Source organism: Rhinolophus hipposideros, assembly GCF_964194185.1.
Source record: "Rhinolophus hipposideros genome assembly, chromosome: 13".
NCBI lineage: Eukaryota > Metazoa > Chordata > Mammalia > Chiroptera > Rhinolophidae > Rhinolophus > Rhinolophus hipposideros.
Genome location: NC_138059.1, coordinates 63218317 through 63235180, shown reverse-complemented (window position 1 = coordinate 63235180; position 16864 = coordinate 63218317). Strand labels below are relative to the sequence as shown.

The following is a 16864-nucleotide window of genomic DNA, read 5'->3' as shown; positions in this document are numbered from 1 at the left end:
AATTCTTCAACTGCAGAGTTTGGGAATAATATGCATTCTTCACCTTCAGCAACTAGGACAGGAGCTTATACCTAATAGGAACTGAATAAATCTTGACAGATTGGCTGGTTAATTCTGGGAACAGAAATCACTTATCTCCCAGGAAGCTGTCCTACGCTGTGGCACATATTATGCTTCTTTTCCTGACCCCTCTTAGCATTTACTGTCTTTACAACTCATCTTCACTTGTATTTGTAGATTTGTTTCATATGTGTATTAATTTTCTTCGATCGAGCCTGTGAACTCTTAAAAGGTGAAAATCTGTTTATCGTGAAGTTTTGTCTCCTAAACAGGTGAGAACATAATAAGAAATGGTTACATTTAAATGGAAAGAAGCTGACATGATGATACTATATTTTGCTTTATTATTGACATTTATGATACAATGTTACTATTCTAGTTTTTTACGCAAAAATAAATGATATAAAATACATAGCACACTGATCATTTTAACCATCCAAAAAATACTGAGTGATTGAAACTATGTTACATGTGTATTTTACAAAGGAAACAGTAGACTACTATAATCGCACATTCAAATGAAATTTGTCATCATTTTTGGTGTTATACAACGTTAAATATGGATACATTCAAAAGAATTACTATTTATAGAACCAATGTGATATTTTACTATTTAAAATAATGAATACTGTGTAAATGAATACTTATAACTTTTTTTTAAGCAAAAGCTATGTTCTAGTCATTTACTGGGAAGTTACAAAAATATGTATTCATCTCAAACTCTAATAAATTTGCTTGAGGAATTAGATATTTAAATGTAAATGTATCTTTTCTAAAGTGTTGTATCAACTTAGTGTTCTTGACTTCATACAGCATATATACCTCCTTTGTATTAGAATAAGTTTGCGTTACAAATAATGTGATTTCAAGTAAAAGACACAGGTGATCATTAACACAGAAGAGAAACTGTGAAGCTTTTCAAACCAAACACATCCAACACATGCAGGAGGCCCACTGCCTCTGCCTTGTACACAGTGAATTCTCAAACACGTTTGTTGAATGAATACACAAGTGGATGGCCTTAATTCAGCTATGTGCAGCCCAAACTTGCTGTCCAAAACTATTTCTAGTAGAAATATCATATAAAAACTTAACACTTTTATTACTCATCAGCTATTTCTTCTGGATAGCAACATCAGGTAAATTGACTCCAGCTTGACTAACAAACTAACGTCAGTGAGCAGAAGTTGTGCTTCCTGTGTATTTAGACAACTCTGAAGTCAACAAAATACACATTCAGTATACTGAACAACTCTGTATGTCATGTCTTCGTCCAAAACAAGACATAAGAATCTAAGTAATTTCTATGCTGCATTATCATAAAAACAAAAACTTAGTAAATATAAATGTATACAAAATGTATGTATCTATATGTATCTTAGTAGACTCTAGATGTCTCTTCTCAGTGAGAGAAGCAAGGATCCTGTGTGAAGGAGGCCATGTGTCCAGGTAATAGGTAGAGGAGTCACAGGCCATCCCAAATAGTCTCCTGTGAACACACAACTTGGCCATATGCTGAGATCACTGTTAAAGGCAGAGCTCTAAAGTAGTGAAAGTTTTCTACAACCGAAGTCTAATGAATAACAGTTATGAAACTGTAGCACCTAAAGAGACTGTGGACACTGTATGTTAAAGGAATCAGCCTGAACCCCTTCTTGGCCCAGACTCCTCTTGTAACTTTCACCCACCCCTTCTGCTTCATACAGGGTGAACGTTTCTGAGGCTCATCACTAAAACTCCAAAACCTGATGGAATGCAGAATATTTTTTTCTTAATCAAAGTTTACATCATCCTAAACCATTTGAAAAGCTTTTGCCTTCCTATACTGAAGCAGGACAACTGATAATTCAGTCAGCAAATTGGTTAATCTATTTGCATGTTAGTGAAATAACGATTACAGGCTCTGGGAAAGTAATTAAACTATAATTCAGTGTAATAATTCACTTAAAAATAAGTCTCTAAAAATTCAACAATTTCTAAAAATTCAGAAACAATTTAGTCACAGACTAAAAGGTTAGTTTCAATATTAGTCAATACCACTAGTGAAGAAAATCTAAAAATGTCCTTAGAAGTAAAATGTAAAGTAAAATGACTTAAAGGTTATTCATTCCAGAATTATGTTGTTTTCAAAAAGACAAGTGAATAAAAATATGCCCTGTAATCTGCACTAAATCATGCTCTATAGGAAAAAAACCTACATTAACTAATGGAAGAATACATTAGTATTTTAAGTACAAATATATATTTTCAAAAACATGGAGTAACTCTCAAGTGAATGCTTCCAAGTCAATAATTTTTTTGTTGTTGTTACTGTATAACTTATAGTTTGTTTTCTTAAATTAGTTAGTATGCCCTTCGGTATTTTTTCACCCATCAATTTTCTTGGCTTTTAACAGTTAGAGCCAAGGTCAATTTCATTTCATTCTGAATTTAAGTAACACAAAATTTAAATGAATAGAATCAGAACCAATGTCATTGCAATATCATATTCAGCTGACCCTTGAACAACACAAAGGATTAGGGGTGCAGAAACTCCCCCACGCAGTCCAAAATCTGCATTTAACTTTTGACTCCCCTCAAACTTAACTGTCCATTGCCTACTGTTGACTGGAAGCCTCACTGATAACATAAACAGTTGATTAATGCATATTTTGTATGGTAAGTGTATTACATATTGTATTCTTACAATAAAGTAAGCTAGAAAAAATGTGATTAATAAAATCATGAGGAAGAGAAAACACATTTATTGTATTTATTGAAAAAGAAACACGTGTTAGTAGACTTACATAATTCAAACATGCGTTGTTCAAGGGCTAACTGTATATTATAGTATCATAAGAAATTAAACTAATTTTACATTGAACATTGTTGCTGCAAGAAGGGTGGCCAATGAATTTAAGCCACTGAAAAATATGATTTCAAGAAACAGAAAATAGATTGGGATATTGGGAAAATAGATTGGGTTTATAAAATAAAGCTTACATTCTAAAATCAACATTACATATCCAATATAAGGAAAACTAGTACAGAAATTCTTTTCTTTTCTTCTCTCTCTCGTCCTTGTTACATATTAATTGGGAATAGACGTAAAATTCTAGTATCCTAAAATTGCCCATACTTCTAATATTATATTAAATTTTGTAATATTTAATATTAGAAAACGTTGTAAGATGTAACAAAATATTTAAGATGTATTGCCTATAAGTTACTAGTTAAGTTAACACGTACTTTTGAGTTAGGACCCAGGTTAAGAACCAAAATTTCTATGCATGAACTTCCCTTTCAGCTAGAGAGAGGCAGATGCCAAAACTCAGAACTTGGGAGAAATGTTAGCAGGCTATAGCAATGTTTAAAGGTACACTGGCTGTAGAGGAGTGAGTGAGCATTTAGGTTAACCTCTTCTAAACACTCAATTCCAGTTAAATGTCCAATGTCACATGGAGGGATATTATGGTACTGAAAAAATTGTTTTCATTCATTCATTCGACATTTTTTTACTGTTACTACTGCTTTGGAATCAGTCAAATTTTATATGATGTACCATTCCAGACTTTCAAAATATATCTAAATCTGTTATCTTTCATTATGAGGAATACACTTTTTCAGATTGCAACAGCGTTGCGTTACCTCCAAATGTGTATTTAGAATGGTAAAATATCCAGCACATTCTAAGATTTTCCTATATAAAAGTCCTTTTCCATACTTCCGTTCACTTTTTTCTCCACATAATAAGATGTATAATTGAATGGCAACACACTCCACAGAATTCCAACTTTACTAACAAATGATTGGTTACATTACAACAGTTCTTGCGGTAATAAGAAGCAGCATCATGTATTAAGAAGGCACACTTCCTGGGTTCCAATCCTGGTTCTATCAGTTGGTAGTCGCATAGTCTTGGCCAAGTCACTGGGCCATTCTCTTAGTTCAACTGTAAAAAGGGGGTGATGGAAAGAGTACCACCTCAAATCGTCCTTAGGGGAATAAGTGAAGAAATAACAATGAAGTAGGGGTGAAAGACGTGGACATATTGCTTGGCACCCAGTAATTACTTAAGTTTTATCTACAATAGTTATTACAATAAGAAATGACAGGAAGTAATGATCAGATAAACCATTACTAACTTTGGGTCATTTAATAAATGCCAAGCACTTATTAAAGTAGATGGTATACTTACACTGTTGAACCCTTAAAATAATAATAAACACAGTATATTACTCAGAAAGCATTACCTTAAAAATAAGCTAATTTATAAATACCACAATAGCAGATAATTACCCCCATGAAACGTAGCAAAGTGCGACTGAAATGTTTAAGTGACCCTTCATCCCTCTAAGAGATTACTGCTTCCAGGATAGTAATTAGAAAACAGTAATAATAATGTGAAAAGAACTTGCTGGTTAATCAGATTTGCTCACTCATTAGCCCTACATGGAACATAATCAAATGTATAGTACAGGAAATTCATAATGTACTAATATCACGGACCTTTAGGATCACTCGCTGATCGTACCAAGAATGTCAAACCGCTGTAAGTTAAGGATATACTTAACATAGATATTCATTTTAGGGTCAGATCTTCATTAAATTCAAAGTGTTCAACCTTTTCTTTGAAAACTCTGATGTTCTTTATTTTTCATTATACTATAGCCTTATCGCAAAAGTCTCAAAACCTTCTGTGCCAAATAAAAATAACTGTTACCTTGACTGGTGCATAAATATCTCATACATAGGTAAACAGTATCTTTGTTATTTAATACACAACTGCTAGTGAGGAAGGTTTTTAATGATAGTTTCAAAACCATGAACAAATTTTATAAATTAAAATTTAACGATGGTTTTTATATACTTTAGCTATGAAAAGCAGTTCACATACTAAATAAGTCTAAATCCAAATAATTATCACAATCCCGATAAGGACATTTTCATTGTTTTGATAATCATGGAGTTTAAATCAATATTACTATGCTAACACACCAATGTTATTTTATCAACGTAGAAATGATAAACATTACATATACTTTAGAATGAAAATAGAATACATCTTGTGCTTCCATAAATTACCAACATCTCTAATAGTCCTTTTCAAGTTCAACACATAAAGCTTTATTTTCACAACTTATATATATACCTTGATAAAAAAATACTCAGCACGGTGGATTCTCTTAAAAGTCTGACATCTCATATGAAAGCCTAAGAGTTTTAGGTATCTTTCTAAGTTAACGGTTGAGTTTTTAAATAGGCTTATTTTTCCCACCCTCACTTTCCGTCCCGCACCTTCCCAATCCCTGGCACACCCTGGCCCCCTCTGTCATGCACAGCACACATGGCCCAAGGGAGCCATGCCCTTTTCCGAGACCCACAATAGCACCAGCTTCTGGAACTGTCCAGAGCATAAAGGACGCCTGAACGCAGCTGGAAGAAGTTCTTGCTGGAGGCCTCAATCACTCTCTCCTCTACTGAGAAATACATCCTTAGAAAGAGGAAGGCATGCTCTTCATTTTTCACGCAGAAACGACTTTCTCTGATGCAGGGGAACTGAGAACCTACAACACCCCGTCTATGTTGCCCGTATCATTTCTGTACGATTTAGAAAATGTGGCCATGTTTCTTCAGTGACATCCTTCTTCAAATGAAAATATCCATTATTACATGTTCCCATTTGGAGAAGAGGAAAATAGAACACGATAAAATAATTTGCATGAGTGGGAGAGCAAGCACGATGGTTAATTTTTTTTCCTCTGGTATCTTTTTTTTTTCCTTCTGTAATTTCCAGGGATGCATCTGACCCTAAAAATGAAGAGTTCACATCAATACAAAGAGAGATCAGTTTGTGAAGCGGAACTGCCTGAATGAACGTCTATCCATTCCCAGCAGAAATATCTAAGTACAAGCTGAATATGAGTTATTTACATCATGATGAAAGATTTAGAGAAAAAATTCCTTTCTTTATCTTGAGTGGACAGTGTTTCGCCAGACTGCCCTTTATCTAGTCCAGTGTTCAGAAGCTTCTGCTCATTCGGTTCCTTGAGGTTATCTTTATTCTTCTCCAGCTGGGGGAGGCGGCTCGCACAGCTTGTACAGCCTAGAAGAGGCATAAGAAAGTGTGACAGTGGCCCAGCGCATTGACATTATATGAGATGTTTTTATTAGTGTAACAAATACATTGATAATAATTTCTTGGTTTGGGAGTCACAATCATGTTGCCTATTTCATTTTAAAAAATCCCATACAAATTAGCAAACTCCAAAATTTCGGTTCTATTATTTAGAAAACACCAGTGTCTCTTTGCACATCTAGATGGCTACTGATTAAGCAATGTTGCCCTTTATACACCAGCTGCCTCTGCTCTGGTGTTTCTCACCCCACCGTTCACCATGCTGGCAGCAAAATTGATTCTCCAAATTCCACGAGATGACATCATTATAATTATCACCACGTCTACCATGATTGTCTTGTAGCAAGATAGTATCTATCTCATGGAACTCTACTGAGTTTCCGACCAGTTTCAGAAATTTGCTTCATTTTGCACCCTCCTGGTGGTGCTGCAGCTGGTTATGGGTAGGCTGGGGTGGCAGAGTGCTGAGGCCTGAATGTCAAAGGCACAGTTAGCTACTGCTTCCTAAGGAATTGATGCCTCGCTTTGCTCATCGCCCCCTCACATGGGAGCAGAATCAAATGGAGATTCAAGCGGGTCTAGGAATCCATTTGAACTGGGAGAGATGCTGGGAGATGGGAAGATGCCCCCATTTTGCATCCCAGGTACAGTTGTTGTTTGCGACCATCCAGCATCAAGGCCAAGTTCAGAGGACCACACTAGGATTCCACAAGTCCTAGTACTCCACAGTCTCCTGAATCGCTGAATCCTAAGTCCAAAAAACAAAGTGAAGGGGGACATAGCTGCAAAAGTGACCACACAGTGCATACCTGTTAAGGCATGGCCTGAAATCATACCAGCTGGCCTAAGGCTGCTGGACGTTGGACTCCACCGTAGGCCACGCTAGTGCCCACGGCCACGCTGGTCCTCCTTCACAGCTAGTCTAATGCTATACACACATAAGGTGCAGATTTCAACTCTTCGTTTTTCAAAGCACTCCACACCCAGGCGTGGCTGTGGTGATTGACACCGTTTGACAGATTAAACACAGCTGAAATGAGTCGTTGACAAATTTAGCAAAATAGAAATGTCCTCTTCCTTCAACATTTAATCCCATGTTAATTCTAAATCAGGGAGAAGAATGAAAAAGGTTTAATATTGAGTTAGAAACCTAGTTAACAAAATGAACTCTCTGAGTCTGGAAACGTGTAGAAGAGGTTATTGTCTTAGAGGTTTGCAAACCTCTATTTCCGGTCTGAAAGGCAGTTAGGGCTCCACATGGCATCTCCATGGAAGAAAATGAATACTGAAACCAGGACACATCAGATCAGAAAGGCTTATTTCATCCTTCGCGGAGAAAATAATATGTGAAAATGAGCTGATCTACTTCAAAGCTTCGTTTTCAGCTAAAGGATATGGTGTTTCAAATTGCATTTCCGGGGCTGGAATAATAGAATGATGGGAAAGTTCTTTTCCTCTTTAACTTCTGTCCTCTCATGTCCCAGACAGTACTGCCTAGTGAGTGAAAAGGCACTGTGGCATTAGCCTTACTGCTAGCACAGAAACAGTAAGCTGGATGGAGGATGTCCTACTCGGTGACATCTGGCCTGAGCCATCACATTCCATTACCTTTCTCTGCACGGTGCCACCAATTGTAACTCATGCCACTGGGTAGACAAGTCTTTGAAAGGTCTGCCTTGCAAACTGGTGAAAAGGCTACTCCCTGTGATCACCTAATGAAATAATAGCTCTGGGTAATGCAAAACTGGGCAGATTCAGCCATTGTGAGGCTTCTTGGAAGAGACTCAGGGTTATTTGAGTTCAAACACATTACTTATGGATATTGTGGGGCTTTGGGAGTTTAGGACAAGCAGATGAAATAGGGAAGTAAAATGTAATAGGTAAGAGTTGGACTTCTACTCTGCACTGAGGCATTTGGTTTGGGGCAGCTAAATTGTTAGGAAATGGGAGGCTTCTGTTTGCTCAACATTTTGGGGGTCCATACACACCAGTGGCCCTGCACAAAAAAGGTTTGTTCCTGGCTCCCCTTTCTTCTTTTCCAGTTTGGGCTCAGGCAGCCATCTTGGGGCTGGTATTCATTCCCAGCCCAAATCTAAATCTGCAGAGAATAGAATTCTACTTTCAAACTGCAATCTATAGTCGTGCCCTTGATCTTTCTACATGGCAAAATAAAAGTTTTATTTTAAAGCAAATGCCTCTTACAAGGTTAAAGTATCAAAACTACTCTGCTGTGAGGCAATTTACACGCATCATACCGATGAGAAAATTGTCTCAGAGGGTAAATAACTTGATTTAATCAGGTCACAGAGCACGAGCTGGGACTCAAAACCATCTTTTCACTTTTAACCATGATAATATGCTGCCTTCCAATCACACATACAAAATCAAGCTTTCATTACACAGACAGTAGTTTCCAGATTTTGTAATGTAATGGAAAATAAGACCACCGTACCATTACTTCTGAAATGACTTATTTGGTTCTTGGTGATGATGGTTATTTCTCTATAAAGAGCCAATGTATGAAAGTTAGAAGGAAGAAGAACCTCATTTGCACTGCCCACAAGGCATCTCCATGTGGATGTGCCACTAATCCTTAGTCTCAACAGGAACAAGTGGACTTCATCTTTTCCCTGTACAGTTGTCCTCATCTATGGGGGATAAGTTCCAAGACCCCCAGTGGATGCCTGAAACCCTGGATAGTAACAAAGCCTATATATACTATGTTTTTTCCTATACCTAACAGACCTTTTCACTTACAGGAAGCACTTTACAGCTTCTCTTTGGCACATCCAAATTGCCAGCATCACTACTCTTGAAATTCAGGGCCGTTATGTAGTAAAATAAGGGTGACGTGAACACAAGCACTGCGATACTATGACAGTCGATCTGATAACTAAAACGACTTCTAAGTGATTCATGGGTGGGAGCATCTAGAGTGTGGAAACGCTGGACAAAAGGCTGATACATGTCTGGGACAGGACGGCACAAGATTTCATCATGCTATTCAGATGCATTCAGGCACATAATTTAAAACTCATGAATTGCTTATCTCTGGAATTTTCCATTGAATATTTTTGGAGTGTGGTTGACCACGGGTAACTGAAATGGAGGATAGTGAAACTGTGAATGCTCTTTTTCCTGTATCTACTCTCTCAGTGACTAGAGCAATTCACCCCTTGTCATCCAAGCCAAGGATTTGGTGGCCATCCTAGAATCTTCCGTTTTCCTAACCTCCTTCATTCAATGAGTGCCCAAAGATTATTAATTCTGTCTTCTAAATGTCTCTCTCATCCGTCCTCTTGTCTTTACCCTCAATACTATAATAATCTCCTTCAAAGCTCCTGTCTTAGCTGTCCTCAAATGGGTCCCCCCAATGTTGCCAGAGATAAATTCTAAAATTTAAATCTTCTAGATAGGTCGGTTATTTATTAATGCCCCCCTTGTCTTCACATTAAAGTAAACATGCTTCAGTATCTCCTACAAGCCTCTTCCTGGTCCAGCCCTGCCCATCCCATGTCCCCTGCCTCACTTTGTATCATTCTCACTCGAAAATCACAATCAAACATCCGTCAGAGATCTAGGTGCATTTCTCAGAATGCGATGTGTTTTTCAGGCCTTGGGGGGTCACTGCTTCAGCTCTCTAGGGCATCTGAAGGGGCCAGGAACATTCTGCAACCTCCGCTGTCCATCCTTAGGCTGAGTTATATACCCCTTCTCTGTCTCCTCACGGCAATCTGTGCCTATTTCTGTCACAGTTCATATACACTGTATACTAATTTCATTTTATTCCATTGTCACTCTACTGCGCATGTCAGTGACTGGTGGAAGAGAATTTCTAACAAAGTGCCTGACATCTAAAAACACATAGCAGAAATTCAATATATGGTTGCTGAGTAAATTTTTAAAAAGTAAAAGACAGTGGTTGGTTTTAGGAAAACTATGAAGAGATTGATCGGAGAGTTGAACCAAACATTGTCTCAGGAAGAGACAGCAAACTTTACCTGCATAAAGATATCTGCAGAAACATTACCCCAGATTTGCCTTGGGTGGCCTGGCCTTAAGAGCCAAATATGTTCTTCAGTTTGTCTTTGGGGCAGGGATCCTGGTTCCCAGATGGGAGGGATCCCAGCCGCTCTACGGTCCTCGGAACTCTCTAACATTCTACTGTTTTGCGTAGTTATATTTTACTCAGCTCATTGCTTTACCCAAAACCTCACTGAGAGCCAGAACTATTTCTATCTCATGTTTGCTTTCTCCATGGGGCATAGCAGAGTGTTTTGCATTTCTTATGTTCTCAATAAACATTTGTAGAGTGAATGAAATAATACATTTAAAAAAATTAAAAATCACTCTAGCTTTCTGCTTTCAGGGCTATCGTTCATTGTGGAAAATATCAACTTGACAGCTGGCACACTTTATTGCGTTTCATTTCAAGTGTTTTAAAACATAATCCAATAAAGAGGAGAGGGAGTTCATCCATTTCTTTTCTTGTATTCAGCTTGCGGATTGGTTTATTGATCAGGATGCTAAAGTCTTACCTCGCACCACTGTTTATTGTTGTTTATAAGCTCCAGCTCAGAGGACCTTGCTGAGCCATTATCTTGTTTTCTTATTGGAATTTTAACACTTCATTGGGTCTATTATCCAAATACACCATGTCTGCTCAAGGTACGAGAGAGCAAATGCCTATGAGAAATGATTCTTCAGCAATAGAAAGTCTTAGATTCTAATCAACTCAACCATGAAAAATAACATTAACAAGACTTGAGGATTAACTAGGGTTAGGAATCGGCACTCAAAACAAATGCAATTAGAACCCGAGCACTCCATCCATTTTTGAAGGGGAAATATGTTTTGCCTTTTGAAAGTAGTGTCACTGCCCACAAGTTTTTCAGAATGAAATATAACTTCACCAATGCTGCAATCATCATTGTCACTCCGGTAACTGCTTTGTACATGGAAACAAAGAGTGTCTAGACCATGCTTGAAGGAGCCTACTTTTTGTTAAAATGCAAATGTATGAAAACCATCAAATGTAAAGGAAATTATTTCACTTTGCCCTATTTCAAGACAGATGGCTGCCAACCCTAATGTCACCAGGGAAATCAAATGAACAACATTTCTTTGATGGCTGTTCCCATGTTCATTTATTTTAAACGTGGGTTAGAGTCCTTTCTTATGATATGTGAACTGTGACTATTTGGTATAATAACGAACAAAAAGCTCAGTCATTCGTTTATTCATTGACATGTTCTTGAAATCAGTTTGGATACTCGCATGCAGCCACTATGATGAGCAATGAATAAAATCCAGAAAACATATTCCTTGCCTCCAAAGAATTCACATTCAGATTGGGCAAAGAGACATGGAACAACATATTATTGCAACACAATGAGGGATATAATAGATCTAAAATACAAGGAGCATAAAGAGGAAGGGAACTCAACCAAGAATTCAAGGACAAAATGAACATCCAAATTGGGTTTTGTGGTTAAATAGTTTTTCATACGGACACAGATGGGAAAGGCAATCAAGCCAGAGGGAACAGCATTAGCAGTCATAAAAGTATAAATGAAAATAGCATTATGGATGTTTGGCATAGTTGGAATATAAATTTTCGTAGTAACTGTGTGGACTTTAGTTTTTGAATTCATGATGGAACTTGCAAAATAAAATAATGTCAAGACTCCTACCTCTAAATTTGCTTCAACTAAAATTCCTTTTCACTCTGAGAGTGTTGATGCCTAATCACATTTAGCCACGGAATGTTTACAAGGCCAATTTGCATGATTATAATCAGTTCTACACTGGGCATATCCTAGAGAAGCTGCATTAGCTGTAAGTGACACTGCCTGGGAAAGGGTGGCGAGCCCTTTGGGAAAGAGCAGACCTGGGGAGTCACTTACCGGGGAGCAGACTGTGGGGTCCGGTCTCTGACTCCCAAATTCTTTGCTGTGTTCTGAACTCTTGCTCCCTGAAAGCAGTAAGGAAAATCACTCTTAGCTCTACGTTGCATTAGTAATTATTTAACATACCATTAACATTTAAGTGTAGGATATTTATTCCAATCATATAATTAACGTCAAGAGACTGGATGAGGAGAAAGAGGAAAACCATCATCTGAGCATTTTCAAAATTAATTCTTTTAAAAAATCAAAATACACTGATATTATTTCAAAGGATTGATATGTATTTAAATAGCCATCTAAATCATTCAAACTAAGTTTAAGTAGCAGTTTCAGTGTCTCTTCTATGTATTTATTCTGAGAAGCAAGCAATACTTAAGACAGTCGGAAATAAGCAGGCTGTAAATATCTGCTGTGCCCCACTTTCGTGGAACAGAAATCACAGTTCTATCACACTCATATGCCCGTTTTGTCCTTAGCTGAATAATTAGCTATTTTAAACATCATAGTACTTATCAAGAAAATATTTTCTTAAATACTTCTAAAGGAATTTCTAGACAAGATATGTAATGTGGCTCTCTGAAATTGTAAGAATTTTGCCTCAAAGCTTATAGTACAAAGGCAACGTACTTTAGCAATGAAAATGTCTTTATAATCTGTCAAGTTCATGAATGAAGCTATAATCATTGTTCAGTTCCTAATGGGAATTGGTTGTTACACAGAACCGAACACCAGGATATAGGGCTGAGAACAGATGAAGAAAAGTGGTTTAAAAAACTCTGAAATTCTCTCTCCTGCTGCCAATTCTGAACTACAGGAAAGGAAGAAAGAAGTGGGGGGGGGGGTGAAGAATATATTCTCTCAAAAGGGGTGGGGTGGAATAAAGACTAATGGAAAGGAATTTAGGAATCGCAATTAAGCAGTTAAAAAAAACTTCTTTATTTAGAAGTAATTTTAAAGTTAAAGTTGTAAAAGCAGAACAGAGTTCATACACTTTGCCCAGCACGTAAACTCCCTCTAACTTTAACCCTTCACTGGAGCATAGCATGATGATCAAAATTAAGAAGTCAACTTTGGTACAATGCTATTAAGGAAGGCGCATGTCTTATTCAAATCCCCCCCACCCCCCAAGGTCCCTTTTCTATTCCAGATCCAAATCAAGATCCCTTACTGCATTTTGCTTTCATGTCTCCTTGGTTTCCTCCAATCTCTGACAGTTCCTCGGGGTTCTCGTTTTCTTCCATACCTTCATGTTTTTGATGAGTACTAGACATTATTTTGCAGAATGTCTCACAGTCTGGGTTTGTAGATATTTTCTTATGATTAGCTATAAAATATGCCTTTGGGCAAGAAAATCACAGAAGTGATGTTGCGCTTTCTCTGTGCATTGTACCACTGATGTTGACCTCATCATATGATGTTCTTATCCCTTATCACAGGTGACATGAACTTTCACCACTTGGTTAAGGTGGTATCTGCCAGATTTTTCCACTGTACAGTTACCATTCTTCTTTTTGTAGCTAATAAGTATGTTGGGGGGGACAACTGCTATGAGACTATGCACATATCCTATTTCTCCTCGAACTTTTGCTCACTGATTTTAGCCTCTACTGGCACATCCTGCCAGCAATGGTATTGCAGTATTTAAGAATTGGAATGCTTCTGTGAAGAAGAGTTATCCCTTCTACCCAATTATGTATTCAAGTACTCATTTAAAGCGGTATGGATTCATGGATAATTTAGTTAGTCTATGAGTTATAACACAATATTTTTGCTATTAATAATGTTTTGTTCAAATTGTTGCAAGTTGCTTCTTCTGTCCTGCTGATACGACCTCCATCATTTCTGAGTACTTAGTTTATTTTGTGGCACCTCACAATTTTCCAGGTCTCATCTTTCCTGTCTCACCTGGGAATTAACCACGTCTCCAAGGACCCTTGGCTCTTTTTAATGGAGAGTGATATTGAGAACCGAAGATCTGGATACTGGGTACTCTCATTACTACTACTGGTGTGTAACTGTTTCTATGTCTCTTCAATAGACAGAGCTAATTGACAGATGCAAATACAAACATCCATATTTATGTCTCCATCTATCTGTGTGTGCATGCGCACGTGCACGTGTGCATGCATGTGTCCACCGGTTCAAACAAATACCTCTGATTCCAATCCAGTACCACAGGGTTAATTCTGGATGCCAGCCTTCTCCCTTTCCTCATTTGTACGTTCTTTCTCAGTCAGAAACTTTATTCTCGTTATTATTTACAGTAATTTTTTGTTAAGTCTTAGTATTTGTTCAATCTTATCTACATGTAAACTAGTCTTAGAATTTCTAAATTTTATCCTTATGAAAAATCGATTTACAAACTACAGTGCAGTATTTGTTTTCAGTCTCACAATATTCCCTTAAATCATTTATATCAAGGCGTTTGCTTTCTTAAAATGTTTCATATAAAACTGACGCTCATCAAGCCAAACACATTCCACTTGAAACTCAACAATACATTTCCCCATGCACTCAGCATGCCAGCTACTTCTGTTTTACACCTGCTTCTGCTGCCCCCTCAGCCTAACACCCTGTCTGCCCTCTTCCCTCCTTATCTACGTCACATTTATCCTGCCAGGCACTAATCAAGTATCATCTCTGCTAGTAATTGATTGGCCATTCTCTATACCAAGTACTGTGTTAAGTGCATTAAGTATATTTCTCTATTTAACTCTCACAACAACACTATAAGATAAGTACTATTATTATCTTTATTTTAATAATGAGAAAGGTAAGTAACAGAGAGGTTGAAAATCTTGCCCTAAACCACACAGACAGTAAACACTGGAGCTGGGATTCAAACTGAGGTTGTTTGGCTCCAGAATCTGTGCTCTCAGGCACTATCATAATATATCCACTTTCTGCAGGAAACCTTATTTTCAGTTATCTTAGTTAGAACTCATTCATTGAACAAATGTCATTTAGCATTTACTCTCTGCTAGGGACTATTCTGGAAACCTGTGACACCAAAAGGAAATATATTCAGTGTCCCAGCCATTGAGGGGCTCACAATCTACTTACTTATTTGTTCCATTTTATGTCCTGATACACAGAGGTCATATGTCCCTTAGAGCACTTGCCTGTTGGCACCTGTGTGGCGATTTCCCTACACATGTGTCCCCACGGCACTGGCAGGGAGTGCATCATCCCTGCCCCTCATCTTAAGTGTCGTGTGTATTGCCCTGATACTATATAGCTAAGGAGCCAAAATTCTTTGGAATCCCAGTTTTAATTAAAAAGGTCAAAAACGAAATGAAAAAGAAAAGAACTTTGGGGTAGGCTTCCACCAAGGAATACCTGGGATGTCTAATTTGCAGGATAGAAAACTTTAAGTATACAATGTTAATGGAAGCGTTGACCTCAAGTCTTTCATTCATCAAATCAGGTGATTATGTCCAAGTGCTGCCTAGCATTAATATAATCATTACCAAAAAGTTGTAAGAAGCTTAGTATGCTTCCTTCTATCTCTTATCTTTCCTTCTCACTCAACTAGTTCATTAAAACAACAACTCTATGCAAAGTACATATACAAAATCTGTATGTGAAAACTATACTACAGATAAGAAATAAGAACAATAAATCATGCTGAACAGCTTCTTCTTCCTAAAAAAGAAACTGAAGATCTTAGAAAATGTAATTCATTAACCTAGCAAATATTCTAACCATTTAGTGTCTGGAAAGTTGAGCCTAAATGGTTGAAAGGCTAAAGTAACAGACAGTGCAATCTTTGGTTACACTCGTGCTCTATCTACCCAGAGTCCAAGTGGGTAAGAGTTGGCTTGTGGACTGGATCCCAGCCATTAATCCCATTGCCCATAATTGCTGAATACTGGACAAAGGATCAGCAAAAGAAGGAATATTGCAAAAGTCTCTTCTGTGCACCAGTCTACCCCAGTTTCTCTAAAGAGAGGGCCCCAGGGTCCATCGTCTTTCACCAAGAAGGTAGAAATCAGTTTTTTTGTCTCTCATACTGACTTGGAGATGTCATTAAAACTTGGAGCAGAGAAACAAGCAAGGAAAGAAGGAACATGCAATTCTAAATGTATTTATTTTATAAAATAGAAGGAAGGAGTGATAAATACCGAAAAATAGTGCAGTTTAGAAATCAATCAGGATTTTATAAGAATTTCATAACTATTTAGTCTTTTTAAGTTATATTTCAGAAATATATAGTAACACAAATGAATACAATATGCGTGTTATGTTTTAAAGAGATTTGCACCAGTTAAACAAGTCATTAAAACCTACATAATATTGTTTCTATTTTTCTGTCTATTTTGTCTATCCTCATTTTCAGTTATAAGAAGTCAAAGGTTTTGCGTATTTAAGTCCATATAATAAGAATATACATGTAATTACCCACTTGCTGGATTAACACGTAAGTGTCGTCTTACAGGATTATTATTAAAAATAGGTTAATACCAGTCTCTTAGTCTGCCATAAACCATAATTTTGAGGTGGCTTCTGCAAGTCTGATTGCAAACTTAACTCTAATATTTGGTTGGTGCCAAAGTAATTGCAGTTTTTGCAAGTATTTGTAATCTTTTAAACCTTTATTACTTTGGCACCAACCTAAGAGCAACAGTGTGAAACAGAAAGGTTAGTCTCTTCCTGTATGTTTCAGCACCCAAATCTCAATCCTGATATGACTAACCACAAGACTATTTTTTTAAAATTGAAGTTGTATATCTACCCCAAAATCCTTCTGAAACTTGCTACGTTTGCATCTGTATTT

At 37.2% G+C, this 16864-nt stretch overlaps 1 protein-coding gene across 1 annotated transcript in view; it reads right to left on the bottom strand.

Annotated features, from left to right (window-relative positions):
* Window positions 1-2800: 2800 nt before the first annotated feature.
* PREX2 (phosphatidylinositol-3,4,5-trisphosphate dependent Rac exchange factor 2) overlaps window positions 2801-16864 on the bottom strand; it is a 242281-nt gene continuing 228217 nt past the window's right edge. The window contains exons 39-40 of the mRNA XM_081070293.1: window positions 12085-12152; window positions 2801-6145 (exon numbers count right to left, since the gene is read on the bottom strand). Of these exons, the coding sequence (XP_080926419.1) occupies window positions 6100-6145; window positions 12085-12152 (114 nt within the window). The 3' untranslated portion in view covers window positions 2801-6099. The remainder of the gene's footprint in view (window positions 6146-12084; window positions 12153-16864) is intronic.